We start from the raw sequence: 17,069 nt of genomic DNA on the forward strand, positions 1-17,069 counted from the left end.
GAATCTCTTTCCACTTAATTGAAACTAAGCTACATTAGCTCATTATGGTTTTGCTTTGTTTTTCAATTTGTTTTGGGCTTTTTATTTCTGTTTTTATTTGTCACATTAGATAACCCTACTAGATTGGTTAAAAACTACCATAGTTCTGCTGTGGTGTATATGTTCACAAGCAAAACACCATCTCAAGACCCCAGGTTTCTATAGCCTTCCCATCCTGCTCATTATGTTGAAATTTTATTTAAGGAAAATAAAAGATGTTATTCAGACAGCTTCCAACTCTCAGCTGCCTAAGTGGCCAGTGGAAGGAGTCTATTATTAGTATAGAGAATATGAGTATTCCTACTCTGAACATCGGTGTGAGTAAATGGTTAGAATGGGTCACTTGACTGTTCTGATAAAGTACCTCATGTCGCCATGACGAAGAATTTGAGGTATGTATCTTGAGTTCTTTTATAAGACATTTCTCCCCTTTTCTGAGGATTATATCATCTGTGTAGTGAGTGAGGTAAGATAGGCGGTACTTACTGTTAACAGTTCTGGACTCCCAAATGCTGACATTTTGAACATGAAAAAATAATCAGTTTGATGAGTTGCTTGACAGTTTTTGTGCTTTTTTTTGGTTAAAATTTTAAAAGTGTGGGGTTTATGTATAAATATAGACTTACCAGCAGAACTCAGACATGGTTAATTTGTAATTTAGTTTTTTGTAACCCAATTAAGTAAGTGACTGCCTCCTGTCCAGGTGCTGGGTTGTATCTTCTCTTTTCTTTTTCCTCAACCAAATAAATGAAAGGACCTATTGTCCCTAGCCCACATTTTGTAGAGAGACACATTTCATTGCTCACTGTGGTAATTTTCTGTGTCGGGTAGTATGTAACAACAGTTTTCTGATTTGGAGGTCATTACTTCTGCCGGGTCAACATGGAGAAAAATGAATCATGTAGTTCTTGCCATATTCTTAACCCCATTTAAAACATCTTCTTGACTAATCCCTAGGACTATGGGTCAAATAATGAGTCAGAAAATGAAATGAAGACTCTTAGATTTATTCTGATCTTAGGAAATAGGGTTAAACTGCTAGACATTGCTCCAGAATACCTTTGGAACAAAGTGCGGATTTAAGGTTTGCTTAGGGTGTTTTAAACTCTTTTGAAATGTTTATCTTATTATACTTTTTTCAGTTAATTGGACAGGAAATAATCTGCCCCTTGGGCCTAGGTATGCCATATTTACAAAGTGACACATCACAGGAGTATTATTTGGTGTCAAATAAAAAGTTCCCCTAACAGACATGTCTTCGGAAAGAATCCTTTCTATAATTTACCGTTTGTTCCTTTGTGGACTTAGTAAATATTAACAGCAATAAAATTGATAATACTAGAGTGACAATTTATTTGACATTAGAAAGGATAGATATAGTATTGCTAATATTTTCATATTCTAGCTATTTACCCTTTTGTTGATATTCATCTTTTAAAGTGATAAATTTGTTTGGTAAATAGTACTGTAAATGAGAAATATTTCTAAGATTTATTATATCTTTTTTGCATTCTTAAACAGTTTAAAATAATAATGACAGACTCAATCTGAAGGTCATCATTCCCTTGTACTTAAGATTACTTTAAGGGCAATTTAAGATTATTATCTTTTACTTTTTTTTTCTTTAAAGATTTTATTTATTTGACTGAGAGAAATAGCAGGAGAGAGAACACAAGCAGAGGGAGTGGGAGAAGGAGAAGCAGGCTTCCTGCTGAGCAGGGAGGTGGACATGGGGCTCGATTCCAGGACCCTAGGATCATGATCTGAGCCAAAGTCAAATGCTTAACAACTGAGCCACCCAGGTGCCCCAAGATTATTTTAAGGACAGTTTGAGGTTTGCCTACAAGCATCAATCATAGTCACCCCCTGCCATTTAATTTTTCAAATTTTTTGCTCTTGCTGCTGGTTTTCATACCTCCCACAGGCCTTCCTTCCAGCAGCACTTTGTTGCTTGAACTCCTATAGGTGAGGTTGTCTTTAAGGTATATTCTTTAGTTTTGTACAGTATGTTAGTATACTAGATCAGAGTTGTTAGAAATGTCTAAAACAAATGTAAGTCGATTCTAGGCAAAAGTATATTCTTTACTGTGTTTTGCTCCCCTTCCCCCCATTCCTGGTCTCTGCTGTGGTGCATGCATTTATGTAACTTAAAAAAAAATTTTGGTATTTGGTATTGCAGGTCCATAACTTAGATGAGTATTTGCTGAATTAATTTGGATAAATGAGTCTTTCCTTTTGAGAATTGTAGAAATTTTCCTCTTCCATTTCTGCTTTAAGAAAGAGAAATGGAGATAGACTTGAACTTTGAATTCAGATAATTATTGTATTTCATTAGCTATTTCATTACAAGCTCATTTTAAATTATCAATCTATATTTGGAGGTAAATAGATATTCCAGAAGGCATTTTCTTATTGTAATTAGTATTCTATATAAACAGGTATGTATGCATATATCTATATGCTATATAAAAATAGGGGTTTTTTAAAAATGTATTTGATAGAGGCAAGGAGCAAGCATGAGTGGGGAGGGCAGGGGGAGAGGGAAAGAATTTCAAGCAGACTCTGTGCTGAGTGTGGAGCCTGACCCTGGGCCTCTATCTCACGATCCTGAGATGATGACCTGAGCTGAAAGCAGGAGTTGATTGCTTAACCGACTGAGCCACCCAGGCACCCCAGAAATAAGGATTTTTTTTAATACAGCATTGAAAAATATCTCCTATGCGTCAGCGTTTTAACAAATTAAACCCATTGCTAGTGAATTGCTAGTGAATTTGTGGTGCTGCCCTGTCCCCACTTTTTTCTTTTATTTTTTAAAATTTTAGTGATGCTCTATATTGTTCTTATAGTTTTTATGCTCAAGACACATAGAAGTATTGGAAATCATTATTTTCCCCCATTGACATTGCCAAAGTTTTCACCCAGTCTCCCCCTCCCTTGGCTGTGTTCAGATACTGAAACAGTGAAGCCTGTTTTAAGTGGATTTAATATGCAACGTTATAATCTATACCCAGTAAGAATTTTTTTAATGTAAACGTTATGATTTTGTGTAGCCAGCTTTTAGAAGACTGCTAATAATAGATCTTACTAGAAACAGATTAGATGGTCATATGTTATTTGGTTAAGTATTCTTTTGTGAATTCACCCTATGACTATAAATCTGGCCCTTTCTGATAGGTCTGTTAATATTTAAAGAACATTAGAAAGAGAAATTGACTTTTTCGTTAAGAATGAAATTTGTCTTAGTCACATTTTTACAGACTTAAATAATGGTACCTAGATAAAATGTAGTATTTGAGTGTGTATACGCACACATTGACTCGTTCTCAGACTGATTTAGTTTTTTATGACCTCTTTTGAAAAGTTGAACTAGTGATTTGTTTAAAAAACTACATATCTTTTTAACAAGAAGAATTTCATTTCATTTTTTCTTCCTGAAGATTTGGCAGTATAGTTGCTTTGAGCCACTGGATACTACTATCAGTATTCTGTAACGAGAGCTGGATTTAGGGGTGAGAAAGCGGGTTCTAGATTAGAGCTAGTGAGCTTTCTCAAAGTCATGTAACTTGGCCCACTCACATGGGTCAGGGAACTCAGGACCAGGGAAGTCAGGGTTAATTCCTAGTCCTGCCCGGCTTGTGCCTGGGACTTGAGTAAACCACGTAATCTTTTTTCTATAAAACATGGATGATGATTCTTGTCCTTACCCTCAATGGTTCTGAACTAGGCACCACTCTTGTAGGAGACACTGGGATGAGTTTCGGAGTATTTTTGTTTGTCATCATCGGGGAGCTACTTAACTTCCAGACCCAAGGAAGCCAGGGAGGCCAGCTGGCCTGCAGTGTGAGGGACAGTTGCACTGGATAAAGAGTTGTTCCATACAGACATCCAGAAATGCACTCTTGAGATACACTGACCAGCCCCTTGTGAGGGTCACGCACCGCCACGCATGTGGGAGCACTTTGAACTATGCAGGCACGTGCTCAACAAAGAGAAGACAGTGTCCTGCTCTACCATCTCCTTGTTAACTTTTCCTTTTCTCAAAGTGCATTTGGGAATATGATATATCCTTCGAATAACATTATGTTTCCTTTCAAGAGAAATTTGAATGCAATGGTCCTTTCTTTTAAGGACAGTGTGGATCGTTTTCTGTCAGTTTCACTTGACTTTGATTATTTTTGTTTACTTTTGGCTGTAAGAAGCCTATTTCCAGAAGAATAGCAAATGTGATAAATGATACTCAGTGGACCACAGTATACAAAGCTGTTTCCTGCATTGAGACAGATGGTGAATGATGAGCCTTTTCCTGCTTCCTTAGGTCCCAGTGGGTCTTGTAAAGGAGGAGGACTTACGGACTATTTTGCTTCTCTTCTTCCATGATCTCTTTCCTATAAATAGTCTCCTTCCTTCCTTCTCTCTCTCTCTAAGAATATGGAGCCATTTTTGGGGGAGATATTTTCTGTGGCCCTCAACAGGCTTTTTAAGGTTCTCCAGAAACTAAATGGGTCAGAGAAAAGGACGTGGCCACATTTCTTTGTGACTTCATGAAGTTGATATGCGCTGAACTTTGGAGGAGGTTATATGTAAAGAAGTTAGAAGAAAGATATGCATATTACATATAATATACATAATTATGTCAACCTTTATTTTAAAAAAAATCGTTTGCCAATGAGTGGTTTATTTATTTTTTTTCATTACTTCTGAGTCAGAGTTTTATATGTGTGGTGTTGAGTCTAAGTAGAATCGCTTCTTTTTCAAAATCTTTATTTTAGGGGCACCTGGGTGGCTCTGATGGTGGGATGTCCACATTCAGCTCATATCATGATCTCCAGGTCCTGGGATCCAGCCCCACATCCGGCTCCCAGCTCAGTGGGGAGTCTGCTTCTCCCTCTCCCTCTGCCTTTCCCCCTGCTTGTGTCCTGTCTGTCTGTCTCTCTCTTTCAAATAAATAAATAAATAAATAAATCTTGGGGAAAAAAATCTTTATTTTGTGAAACATGTTTTGAGAATTTGAGTGAAAACTGTTTTTGAAATGATTTACCATTGTAAGTGCTTTCAAATTATTGGAGAAATAATTCAGCAAAAAGAGGTGGTCAATAAAATGTCTTCTTCTATGATGACATTGTTTGTTTTCTTTTTAAACAGAGACAAAGCACGGAGGACACAAAAACGGGAGGAAAGGAGGACTTTCTGGAAGTTCATTTTTCACGTGGTTTATGGTCATTGCATTGCTGGGCGTCTGGACTTCAGTAGCTGTCGTCTGGTTTGATCTTGTTGATTATGAGGAAGTTTTAGGTAAGGATTTTAGTATTGTTTCTTATTTGAGTTTGTAAGCATGAAAGACATCCTTTAGTAATCTTAAAAATTTATTATTATTTTGGGGGTAAGTTCTGTAGCCTTTCAGTTGTTCTCAACAGTGCAGGAACAAAAGGGGATGTTACCGGGTTCCCTGGGAGTAGTGGCTTTTCAGCTTCTTCGAACATAATTTGTAGTAAAAATAAAAATTAGTATTTATGTATGTATATCGCAAAGAAAAGTTTTATCAAATAGTGCTTAACTCTTAGGAAATGCAATACTGCATAATTTCTGTTCCATTGTATTATATTATGAATTTTAAACATTATGAGCCACTGACCTTATGTCAGGACCCAATTTGCAAGACCGTACCTTAGAGAGCATTTAGAAGCACACCCCTTTGTCTTTGTTGGAATGAATCAGTGTGTCTGTGTGTGCGTGCGTGTGTAGGTGTTTTCTGTATGCTGTTGAGGAGGTTGCCATGTTTTTTTCTGATAGTTGTCTTCCTTTCTCTTATTTTTCCTTTTCTCTCCCCATAATCACTGCAGTTTTTCATGACTTTTTACATTAATGATTCCTTATCCTTTTTGGAGTCATACTTCGAAGTCACAGTCTTTTTTTAAAGTTGAGATAAAATTTACATAACGTAAAAATCATTCGTAATATGTGAAAATGTACAGTTTATTCTTTTTAATATATTCCTCATGATCTAATTTAGAATATTTCCATCACCCCCCTTCCCCTCTCCTGGCAGACACTAATACACTTTCTATGTCTATGATTTTCTTACTCTTGACATTTCCTATAAATAGAATCATACAATATGGGTCCTTTTGTGTCTGCCTTTTTGCATTTAGCATACTGTTTTCAGGGTTCAGTACTTACTGCATTTTACAGCTGAATAATATTCCATTGAATGGATACACACCACATTTTGCTTATCCATTCATCAGTGGTGGATCTTTGGGTTCTTTCTACTTTTTGGCTATTGTGAATACATGGTCTTCCTCTAATGATCCAGTGAAAAGTATGGGCCCTGTCACTGAAAAAAAATACACGCTCCTCTAGATGTACCATGTTGCATCAAAACCCACCCCGCCTTCCATAAAGACCCTGCACTTCTGCTCTAGATGTTAGGTTATAGCCATCTTTTGGTGGGGGGAGACAAAACATGCTGATGGATAATCCGCTGTTTGTTGAAATTTTTCATTTTTCTTAAACGGGAGTGTCTCTGGATAGATGATAGAGTAATAAAGGAAGAATTTTAGTTCGGAGACAAACTTCTGAGTAGAAATCTGTGCTTTTGTTGACTTACACAGGCTGTGTTGCTAGGGAACATCTATTAGACAAATGAAGAGATTTAAAGTGTTTGTACTTTTAAGGGCAAGTTAACAATTTTCGTGTTTTTACATGCATGCAGCCAAAGCAAAGGACTTCCGTTATAACTTATCGGAGGTACTTCAAGGTAGGCTATTAGAGATACATTTTAAGTCTACTTGTTTTGGTCTCTAAAATCTCACCCTTGTTCTAGTAATTTAGTTATACCCTGCATCTGAGTAAATAGGTGGTATAGGACCAATGTCCCCCTTTGAGTTTGTCAGAAAGTATGGTATTTTCTATCTTTTTAATGTTACTTGAGCTCTCTGCTATGGATCGCCTCCACTTGCTGATCAGCCCTTCTTATTTATATTTTCTTAGCCACAGAAATGATAACTTCCTTATCTCTCTGTTATTGTTATTGTAATTATTTTTATTTTTATTTTTTATTTATTTTTAAAAATTTTATTTATTTATTTGAGAGACAGAGATCACAAGTAGGCAGAGAAGCAGGCAGCAGGGAGCCTGATGTGGGACTTGATCCTAGGACCCTGGGATCATGATCTGAGCTGAAGGTGGAGGCTTTAACCCACTAAGCCATCCAGGCACCCCTTTATTTTTATTTTTAATGTGTATGTGTGTGATTTTTATACTGGACCTCTACTTTGCTGGTTAACTATTTTCCTAAGTAGAACGAGGGCTCTGGGAGGGTAAAGATTACGCATAGCCACTATACTCCACAAGTTCTGCCTGCTCTCCTGCAGTGTTTTAACTTACATCTTATTAAAGAGTTGGGAACAGTGCTGCAGATTGGTTTTTTAGTACTAATGGCTCTATCTGTGGATGCTGTTAAAAACACTGCTGTATGTGATGTCTCCTCACAGCTGCTGTCCAGTGCTGGTTCTAAATGATGTTGATTTTAGAATGTTTTTTAAGGAATTGAATGTGTTTGACTTATGTTTGGAGTGCTAAACATGGCAGTGCTCCTAGATGATAAAACCTTAAGATAACATTTTACTCTGCTTGAAGAGGAAAGGCTCTGGGAGTACTGTCTTCTCAAGTAATCTGTTTTAAGCTTTCTGTGTTTTTCTTGGTAGTAGATGGCCAGTGCTAGTTAAGGTTTTTTGTTTGTTTGTTGTTTTGTTTTTTTAAAGGCTTTTTAAAAAGTTTTTTATTTCTTAAAGATTTTATTTATTTATTTGACAGAGAGAGAGACAGAGAGAAAGGGAACACAAGCAGGGGAGTGGGAGAGGGAGAAGCAGGCTTCCTGCCAAGCAGGGAGCCTGACATGGGACTTGATCCCAGGACGCTGGGATCAGGACCTGAGCCAAAGGCAGACGCTTAATGACTGAGCCACCCAGGTGCCCCACTAGTTAAGTTTTAAGTGGGATAACTAAGATTATTTTTTTTTGTCATTTCAGGAAGCCAGTCTTATTAACTATATTTCCAGAAGTCTTTTTTTTTTAAAGTTGATTGGTGATGTTTCTGTTATGAATTATTATTGTAAAATATAAAATTAATTGCCCTCATATTTTTAATACTTGATGTTATTTGTTTATATTTAGTCTTTATTTGAGGCTTGGTGGATGTTCTTTTTATTTTGAATATTGATGGTGGTGAGGAACTTTCATTACTGTAGAAGCACTACATTTTAATGTAACTGTTAGAAATCAAGAATGTTTCTTATATATGTGGAAATTTTTACCTCAACTGTTTTTGGTAACATAATAAAAAATTCATCTGAAACAATTAAATCGGGGATTATTAAAACTTTAAGGAAGATATTATCTCAGTTATAGTTCTTAGATTGTAAGGCGAACGTTTCCTGAATCTCTCAGTGAATCCTCTTATCATTTTTAGGTAAGATCTTCACTTAGCACTGCTTTTCAGGATTCAGAGAGCAAAGAATTGCATTGATTGGTAATATTTATGGCTGATGGTCAGGACTGCATTAAGGGGTAATACCTTATCAAACTTGTTTTCCCTTTTCTTCCCATCCATCTTTTCCTCCCTCTTGCAGGAAAACTAGGAGTCTATGATGCTGATGGTGATGGAGATTTTGATGTGGAAGATGCCAAAGTTTTACTAGGCAAGTAGATTTTTTTTTTTTATTAGTGGTGGTAAAATGCTGGAACAAAACAGTATCTTTGCTTTGATAATATGTATGTCTAGTCACACACATTTTATGGATGATGTTTTCCCACTTCAATTCTGTATTTCATTCTTACTGAAATGGCTTAATTGTTTTTCCATGGACTTATATTTCAGCATACTTTTATAATAAATGGATAAGTATAGACCTCTTGCACATATATTTTCAATAACCTAATTTCATATCTGTGTTCAGATTTAAAGTACTTCCTATTCTGAACTTAATATCTGAACATATAGATAATGTACTAGCCTGTTTTCAAAGATGGTAATTATAGCTACTCTTTAGCATCAGTTGACGTAATTCACTTCCATTTGAAACTATAAGTTTCTAAAGGCTTACGTAAATCCATTTTGAAATAAAATCACAGTAGCCAACATTTTAAAATGTCACCTGCATGTTTTAAAGGTAACATTAAAATATGAACCAGTAGTTTTTTGGCCGGGTTTCATTGTTTTAGAAATCTTGAACCCTTCTCTTTCTACCACCAGAATTACCTATCTTTATCATCGAGATATTTTGTGTAATGTATCAACATGTGATATTCCCTCATTTGTTTTAAAATGCTGCCTTCCTAGAAGGGATGATGCTGATTTTAATATGCAAGCTTTATGTAATCTGGCCTAGTAAGATGTGTGTTTCTGCTTGTTAAAGAGCATCACTTCCTTTTCTTTACTATTAGTAAAGAAGTGTATATTAGTATATTAGTATAGTATTAGTATAGTAGTGTTACATGTATTAAAATCTTATATACTAAAGTATTTAGAAAAATAACAAATACATCATGGTACTATATACCATGCTTACCAGAGTAATGGTGCAGAGAAATTCAACTTGGACCCACAATTTTGTGTTTATTTTATGGATATGAAAAAAATGAGAGGGTATCACATCTATAACCAATGAAACAATTTTTGGTAGATTAATCTTAATTAACCTCCTTATAAATAGTAAGTTCTAAATATGGAAAAAAGGGTTTTAGTTGTGATTAAATGTAATTTAGCTTCTCAATTTTGACCTTAGTTTATGTTTTCTTATTACTTCTCAGTGGGAATTATGGATGCTACTTAACAGTGGAAGCTTACTCTCAATGAAATTTTTTTTTCCTGTCTTAATCTTAATGGAATTTTTTATGTAATTTTGTCATTACATATCTAAATTTTTCTTTGGATATAGTAAATCCTCAGAAGACTATAATCCTAGACATGAAAAAGAAGTAAGATATATAGAATTTAACCTATCAGAATGATGCTAATTTGCTTGCCTATAAGTGGTTTATTATTCCACTTACTACTTTGCTTTAAATGATGAATTCTGAATAGTGAACCTTGTTCATTTTGAAGATAACTTCATATGGGCCATGTTTCCTCACTTTTAGAAATAATATTCTCATCTGCTATATTTTGTTGTTTTTCTTTTCTTTCTTTCTTCTTTTTTTTTTTTTGCTTAAAATCAGCTGTGTGGTCTGTCAGGAAATATCAACTATTAAAAATGGAAATGTTATTTCTTCTATAGACCACACTGTTTTCTATAGAAAAATTAGTAACTTGATTTTTAATATTTTAATAGATTATAAGAGTTTATTTCCTATAAGGTTTTTAAGCAACCATTAAGGTTGCTTAAAAGGTTAATTAATTGTAACTTCGAATATTGCCATTTGCAGTAGACATGATTTGGTACGGGAAAATCATAACTTTTTCCTTTTGCAAGAATTATATATTTGGAGTGAGAACCAAATTTGGTGAATCTCAGAATTCATTTTGGTAATTTGACTATTAAATGCACGAAGGCTAAAGTAAATGATTTTATCATATTTTATCATATAAAGGTACTAATTCATAGTTAGCTTGTGGCTTCACAGTTAGCTGGAACAAACCAAAGGTGAGCTGTCAGGCGCACTTAAGTCCTCTGATCTTATTTCTGTAATAATTGAGTTCTCTGCATGAAATACAAGCTTGCCTGGAATTGAATTTTATGACAAAGGTCTTGCCTAGTTTTGTGAGGTTATTGTAGCTTAGTTGTGCCTCTGTTACCCGCAGGAGTTTGCAAAGAGAGCCTGGTGAAATTCTTAGGGTACAGAGACATTAATCGGCTCTGTATGTTCAGGGAGAGGTTATGCGGAAGCAAATTCAGTGAGTGTGTACCCAAAAAGAAGCCAGGCTTCCTCGGTGCATTCTCATTGGAGAGGCAGCTCAGAGGTGTAAGGGCTTTGGATTAAGGCACCAGGAAACCAAAGGGCAGATTCGGGTAGGAAGCTAGAGATTAGGGGAGAGCTTGTAGTAACTGTTGAAATAGCTGAGCTTGTAGTAACCGTTGAAATATGCTGAGCTTTACTATGTTCGACATTTCTTTCATGAGTATTTCCTTCTCATTCTTAAATTTGCATAATCTAAATCTTATCAATTTGAGGAAGTGTACACATTCATATTTATATTTCATATTTTAAGATTTGGCTTTTCTTTTGAAATACCAAGAGAATGAAATATGTGTGAGTAAATCAAGATATTCTGAACAGCCATCATTAATTTTATTTCATTGTTTCTGGCCATGGCCCTTATGATATACTTTGAAAATATTCTAAACCTTTCCTAGTTTACATAGCTTCCTACTTTTGTGGTCAAATTATTTAGAATAAATTATCTCTGATATCACTTTGGGTTATTGAAAACTACATTGTTGGAAATTGTATTCTTTGAAAACTTGTTTCCCAAATAAAATCAACAGGAAAATGGTCCAGGTACCAGTTGCTAAGAGTAACATCCTTTTCGAGTAATGCCATCCAAGGATTGCATGATTGTCCTTTTGTCCATGACTAGCACCTTGCTGGCCCCATATCAGGTGTGGCTGGAGAACAAAAGGGAAGCCTGTCAACAATTCCTAGAACCTTGGTAAGCATTTGTAGACCAGACAGATGCATAAGTGAACTGGATCTTGTCCACTCAGAGATGCTCACGCCCTGCCCTTGGGGTCAGGCCTGCTCTTAGAGACTAAGGAATTACATACCCAGGGTAACTCCTTTTTCTCTTTGGTATTTGGTAGTATTTCTGTCTTAAGAACCACAGGAAGGTTGCATTGTTCAGGTACTTTTGCATATTTGTTGACTCCTTCAGCTTGTCATGCTGAAGGCTGGTAAAGTTTTATATTTGATACTTAGAAGTACTAATATTTGAAAATAGAGAAAAAATAAGCATGTTTATTATAAATATACAGCTATAGTGTTGTGTGTGTGGTTTTTTTTTTTTTAAGATTTTATTTATTTATTTGATAGAGAGAGATCACAAGTAGGCAGAGAGGCAGGCAGAGGGAGAGGGGGAAGCAGGCTCCCTGCTGAGCAGAGAGCCTGATGTGCGTGGGGCTCGATCGCAGGACCCTGAGATCATGACCTGAGCCGAAGGCAGAGGCTTAACCCACTGAGCCACCCAGGCACCCCAGTTATATATAATGTTTTAAGGCAGAAAGTAGAAAGAATGTTATTCCCACAGAGATTTCAGTGGGAATACAGATCTCCTCTGTTTTTATTTTTATTTATTTATTTATTTTAGAGATTTTATTTATTTATTTGACAGACAGAGATCACAAGTAGGCAGAGAGGCAGGCAGAGAGAGAGGAAGGGAAGCAGATTCCCTGCTGAGCAGAGAGCCCGATGTAGGGCTCGATCCCAGGGCCCTGGGATCATGACCTGAACCGAAAGCAGAGGCTTTGACTCACTGAGCCACCCAGGCGACCCCAGATCTTCTCTGTTCATAGTACTTGTCAGCCGTTAAATTCAGTGAAAAAATATTCCAGTTGTGTCAACAAGTAATTTAAATACCAAAAATACTAACTGGAGTTTGTTTTCTCCCCCGACCCCCAAACTTGAACAATGATATGGTGTAGTTCTTCTGTGCACTGAAGTGGGGAAAAAACACTGTATACTTTAATATTTATAATATAATTTAATATTAATATTAATATTTAATATTTATACTGTTGTACCTTACCTGCCAATCTTGATTCCTGGCTCTTACGCTACATGGAGAAATGTTGAGTTGCCAAAGCCCAGCCTACTGAATGAGGTGGTTATCATCAGGAAAGCTCTCAAGTCATGTTCACATTTCTTACAGGCAGAACTTTCTACCCTGTGTTTTTTCTCTTTCAGAATTACAGGTCTTGTTATATAGGGCTTGGCTGTACTGGTAGATTTTTATATTTACTGGGCTGAGAGATGTTTCTTACCCAAAGCCAGTTCTAAACAGGAAAAAAAAAAAAAGATAAAACCAATATATACTTTGTTTTCTTTACATCGTGGTGGCCCATTTTGGGAATAATATTTAAAAAAAAAAAACAACAGGAGTCATGGATCTTTTTAGTCGAAGCGAATTTCTTGGGCTTATGGGAAGAGAGCTTTAAATATTCATGTTGCAGATGACTGGCTGGAGCCTTGGTCAAATTTAATATTGGTTAGCAGAGTGAGTTATTACTAATAGCTGACTCTTACTGGTCAGAATTATAGGACCATGAGTAAGTAGCCAGAGCACTGGAAGGCTAACATTTGGTAGTGGGAACATTTGATTATCTGACATAATTTGAATAAATTTATATCCATCTGTGAATGCTATAAACAATAATCTTGCTAGTCATATTAGTCCCAGAGTTTCTTAAGTAAACTCTATATCTGAAGGGAAAAAGTGTGAGGAAATGAACCTTTTTATTTTCTTCAATGAATATTTATTGATATATGTAAATACTTGTATAATCAACTCTTGATAATATCTGGTTGGTAAGTCAGCAAACATGGAGGCTGTCCAGAAGGATCTTTTTACCCTCATATTACTTTTATTCATTCTTCCCATTGAAATTAATCAGTCGATTTTGGCTAACAGTTTTGTGTTTGGGGCTGTAGATTCTCTAATGAGGGAAAGGCAAACCTAGCTAGGGGCTCATAGGAGTGGCAGGGACTGGTTGAATAGTGCCTTTCCTGCAGTACATGATTGAGAGTTGATTGTAAGGTGTGGATCTTAATCGGTTTCTTTGTTTTCCGAAGTTACCTTTTCTGTTAACATCTGTGACCATGATGCACGTCCTTTTTGAGATCACTCTTCCTCAACTTCTTTTTTCCACCTAACTGCTCTCCTTATTTTCTCTTTCTCTCTTCCTTTATTCTTATGTAGGCCTGACCAAAGATGGCAGTAATGAAAATATTGATTCTCTTGAGGAAGTCCTTAATATTTTAGCAGAGGAAAGTTCAGATTGGTTTTATGGTTTCCTCTCATTTCTCTATGATATAATGACTCCCTTTGAAATGCTAGAAGAAGAAGAAGAAGAAAGCGAAACCGCAGATGGTGTTGATGGTACGTCACAGAACGAAGGGGTTCAGGGCAAGACTTGTGTCATTTTGGATTTACATAACCAGTAACTTTGATTCAGGGACTGAAGTCATTGGCTTATGAAAACCTGCAGCAGTGTTCTGTTTCTTTCTTTCCTTTGCTCACCCAGGGCTTCACGAGCAGTGGGGCAGCTGTGATCAAACCGTACAAGGCAACCATGTGATCTTTCTCCCCAGTCCAGCTCCTAGCTAGTTCCTTGCTTGGCTCCCCCACTTCTAGTGAAGAAGGTGGCATTCCTCATTCTTGTAGTAGTCTGCAAAGTGCATTGAGAATGATATTCTTGGTGGTATAATTGGTTTCTGTATTGTTTTGTTTCAACTTATGTTGTATTCACAGCACTAAATTTAGAAGCTTCATAGTAAATTGTTTTGTGATTAACCCTTGATGCTTGTCTTTCTAACACACTATTGAGATAATTATAATGGACTTGATTATAAAAATGTTTCCAGCATGATTCATAAATTAAATGATTCTCTGTTGATCTTTAAGATGACTGATGTGTAAAGTGATGGTTCTTTAACATGCTGACATTTTTTATTGTAATCTGTTTAGGTTAACTGATTTGTCAGATAGGTTAATACAAATTTCAGTGTAAAATTCTGTACTAATGGTGCTTTTAAAATAATTTGAAAATAACCCCATGTTTTTGCCTTAGGGTAGTGAAACTACTGTATTCAGATGGTAGTAGGTCTGAATATTTGTCTATGAAAGCAAAATTTATTTTTAATTTTATTTCCAAATATACATCCAGAGAAAGTAATTTGTATTTTTTTTAAGCAGGCATATTACACAAGAGGGAAAATGTGAATATGTATCTTAAATAATGCTGTACATATTAAAATTATTCATCCTAAATAAGTCTTTTTTCATTTTTTTCCATGTATTTCCTTATTAAGTGGCTGTCACCTTTGGCTTAGGTAGAACAATGGTATTTAGATTTATAGATTTACTAAAGTGGTAATTCTTTTCAGGAGAATAAATTTTTTGCCATTTGAAGACCTTAAAAAACATTTTTGAATCAGTTCATTTAAAATGAGTTTGCTTTAGTAATAGCAAAAGGAAAATTATGTTAACCTTATATAACATGCATTCATAAAATGAGATTTCATCTGTTTCCTTACCGCTTGAAAGCTATTAGGACCTCTAGTTTCTACTACCGTTCTAGGGAGTTCAGTTTTGTGTTTTTAAATCTCTGAGCCTCTAGGAAATTTAACTTGGCTTTGATTCCTCATTGAGCTTAAAATTTGAATATATTTCTATTTTTGAACATTTTATGTACTTAACTCTAGTAACTTCTCCTTTTCGAATATTCATTCCTTGCGTTTTAATATGTAACCAAGTTGCTTTCAGTAAGTGGAGAAGTCACCCATTTTTTTCAGAAGGGAACATGACAAATTTAGTTTCTCTGTTGGCAATCAGGATCCTAGGCTATCCAGCTATTTCTGTTTATTTGACCGAGATCACAAGTAAGCAAAGAGGCAGGCAGAGAGAGGAGGAAGCAGGCTCCCTGCTCAGCAGAGAGCCCAATGTGGGCTTCGATCCCAGGACCCTGGAATCATGATCTGAGCCAAAGGCAGAGGCTTAACCCACTGAGCCACCAGGCGGCCCCAGCTATTTGTAAGTATATATCGCAACTCAGCCATAGCCAGAGAGTTTAAAGTATCAAATGAGAACAGGAGAAACACATCCGTTTCCCCCTTGTTTCCCCCTTTGCTCACCACTTACATGTGTCAGAAGAAACTGCAACTTGCTCATCTTAAAAAGCATTATTTTAAAGCTACTTTTGCATACGGCTGCACACGACAGTTACATGGCTAGTAAAACTCTAGTTTGTCTTTCCCTGATTACTCAGGGAGTATGTTTCATTCTGTTCATGTTTCTGACAGTGAAAAGCTTCAGATTTTGAAATGTTAATATCCTGGAACACAAAAGTATGATTTTAGTAATGTTCTTTTTCAAAGTTTATGCAGTCTTTGTGCATATTGATTGTGTCTTCCACTCTGAGCCAGAGTACTGTGAAATATCAACTTTCTTTAGGTTTAATTTAAAAAAAGTTTTGGGCCTCTCTCAGTGAAATTCTCATAGCCTTTTTGAGATCACTGAATGAGGTGGTTACCATCAGGAAAGCTCCAAGTGTCTGAGATGTATCTTTTAAAGCAGTCTTGTTTTTCTGTGCTTCATTACTACTAACTGGAGAAGATTTGTGATGAGTTTGAGAAGTAATGAACTAAATTTGCATGTTCAGATGTTTGCAGTCGTTAATTTCTCATTGGGCTCTTTTTTTTGTCATGATAATGATACTAATGCACGTTTTATGTACAGAAATTAATTATGCTTTATTTTTGTAAGTGAAAAATAAGGACATGAAGACATAATTTTCTCTTTATCTAGTACCCCCCACTAGTCAACCCTGTTGAAAAGTCTCTGAGGAAAGCAAAACCTAGGGAGCTGGTGAACCCCTGACTTCTGTGACTTCCTTCAACTTGTAGCAAAGACTTGTTTTTGTGAGAAAAAAAATAAAGCTGTTTGCAAAACTAGTGTAGAGTATTTTGAAGCTGATCAAAATTACTTTGCTTAAATTTTATTATTGTATCTTTATGATTTTTAATTTTTCAAAGGATTTATTGTACCATTTTCATTTCATAGTATAAATATTTCCCTAGCTTTTTGCCTTTTAAGCTTATTAGAAAGGCAAAATTCTGTACATTTGAGTATTGATTTGTAGTTGAATGGAGTTTTGAGTTGTATCACATTTACTCTGCTTTTCTAACTTAAAACACCCAGAACTTGGCAGCATGAACTCTCTATACAGATGTCATCTTGCCTCCTCAGACCTGGTCCGCTTGTTTCTTGAGACCCATTGCCATGTGTCCGGTTGTGTTCTCTGAAGTTTGGCTCAAAAA

General features: G+C 35.8%; 1 protein-coding gene across 11 annotated transcripts in view; it reads left to right on the forward strand.

The window, feature by feature from the left end:
• ASPH (aspartate beta-hydroxylase) overlaps positions 1-17,069 on the forward strand; it is a 219,663-nt gene that overhangs the window by 31,253 nt on the left and 171,341 nt on the right. For 5 of the 11 annotated variants that reach the window (XM_047728089.1, XM_047728090.1, XM_047728092.1 and 2 more), the window contains exons 2-4: positions 5,182-5,331; positions 6,752-6,796; positions 8,669-8,737. In XM_047728089.1, the coding sequence (XP_047584045.1) occupies positions 5,182-5,331; positions 6,752-6,796; positions 8,669-8,737 (264 nt within the window). Of the gene's footprint in view, positions 1-5,181; positions 5,332-6,751; positions 6,797-8,668; positions 8,738-13,950; positions 16,272-17,069 lie in introns of those variants that run through there. The other 6 variants (XM_047728091.1, XM_047728100.1, XM_047728097.1 and 3 more) reach the window with 2 other exon arrangements.

This window comes from Lutra lutra, chromosome 4, assembly GCF_902655055.1.
Source record: "Lutra lutra chromosome 4, mLutLut1.2, whole genome shotgun sequence".
In the NCBI taxonomy this organism is placed as follows: Eukaryota; Metazoa; Chordata; class Mammalia; order Carnivora; family Mustelidae; genus Lutra; species Lutra lutra.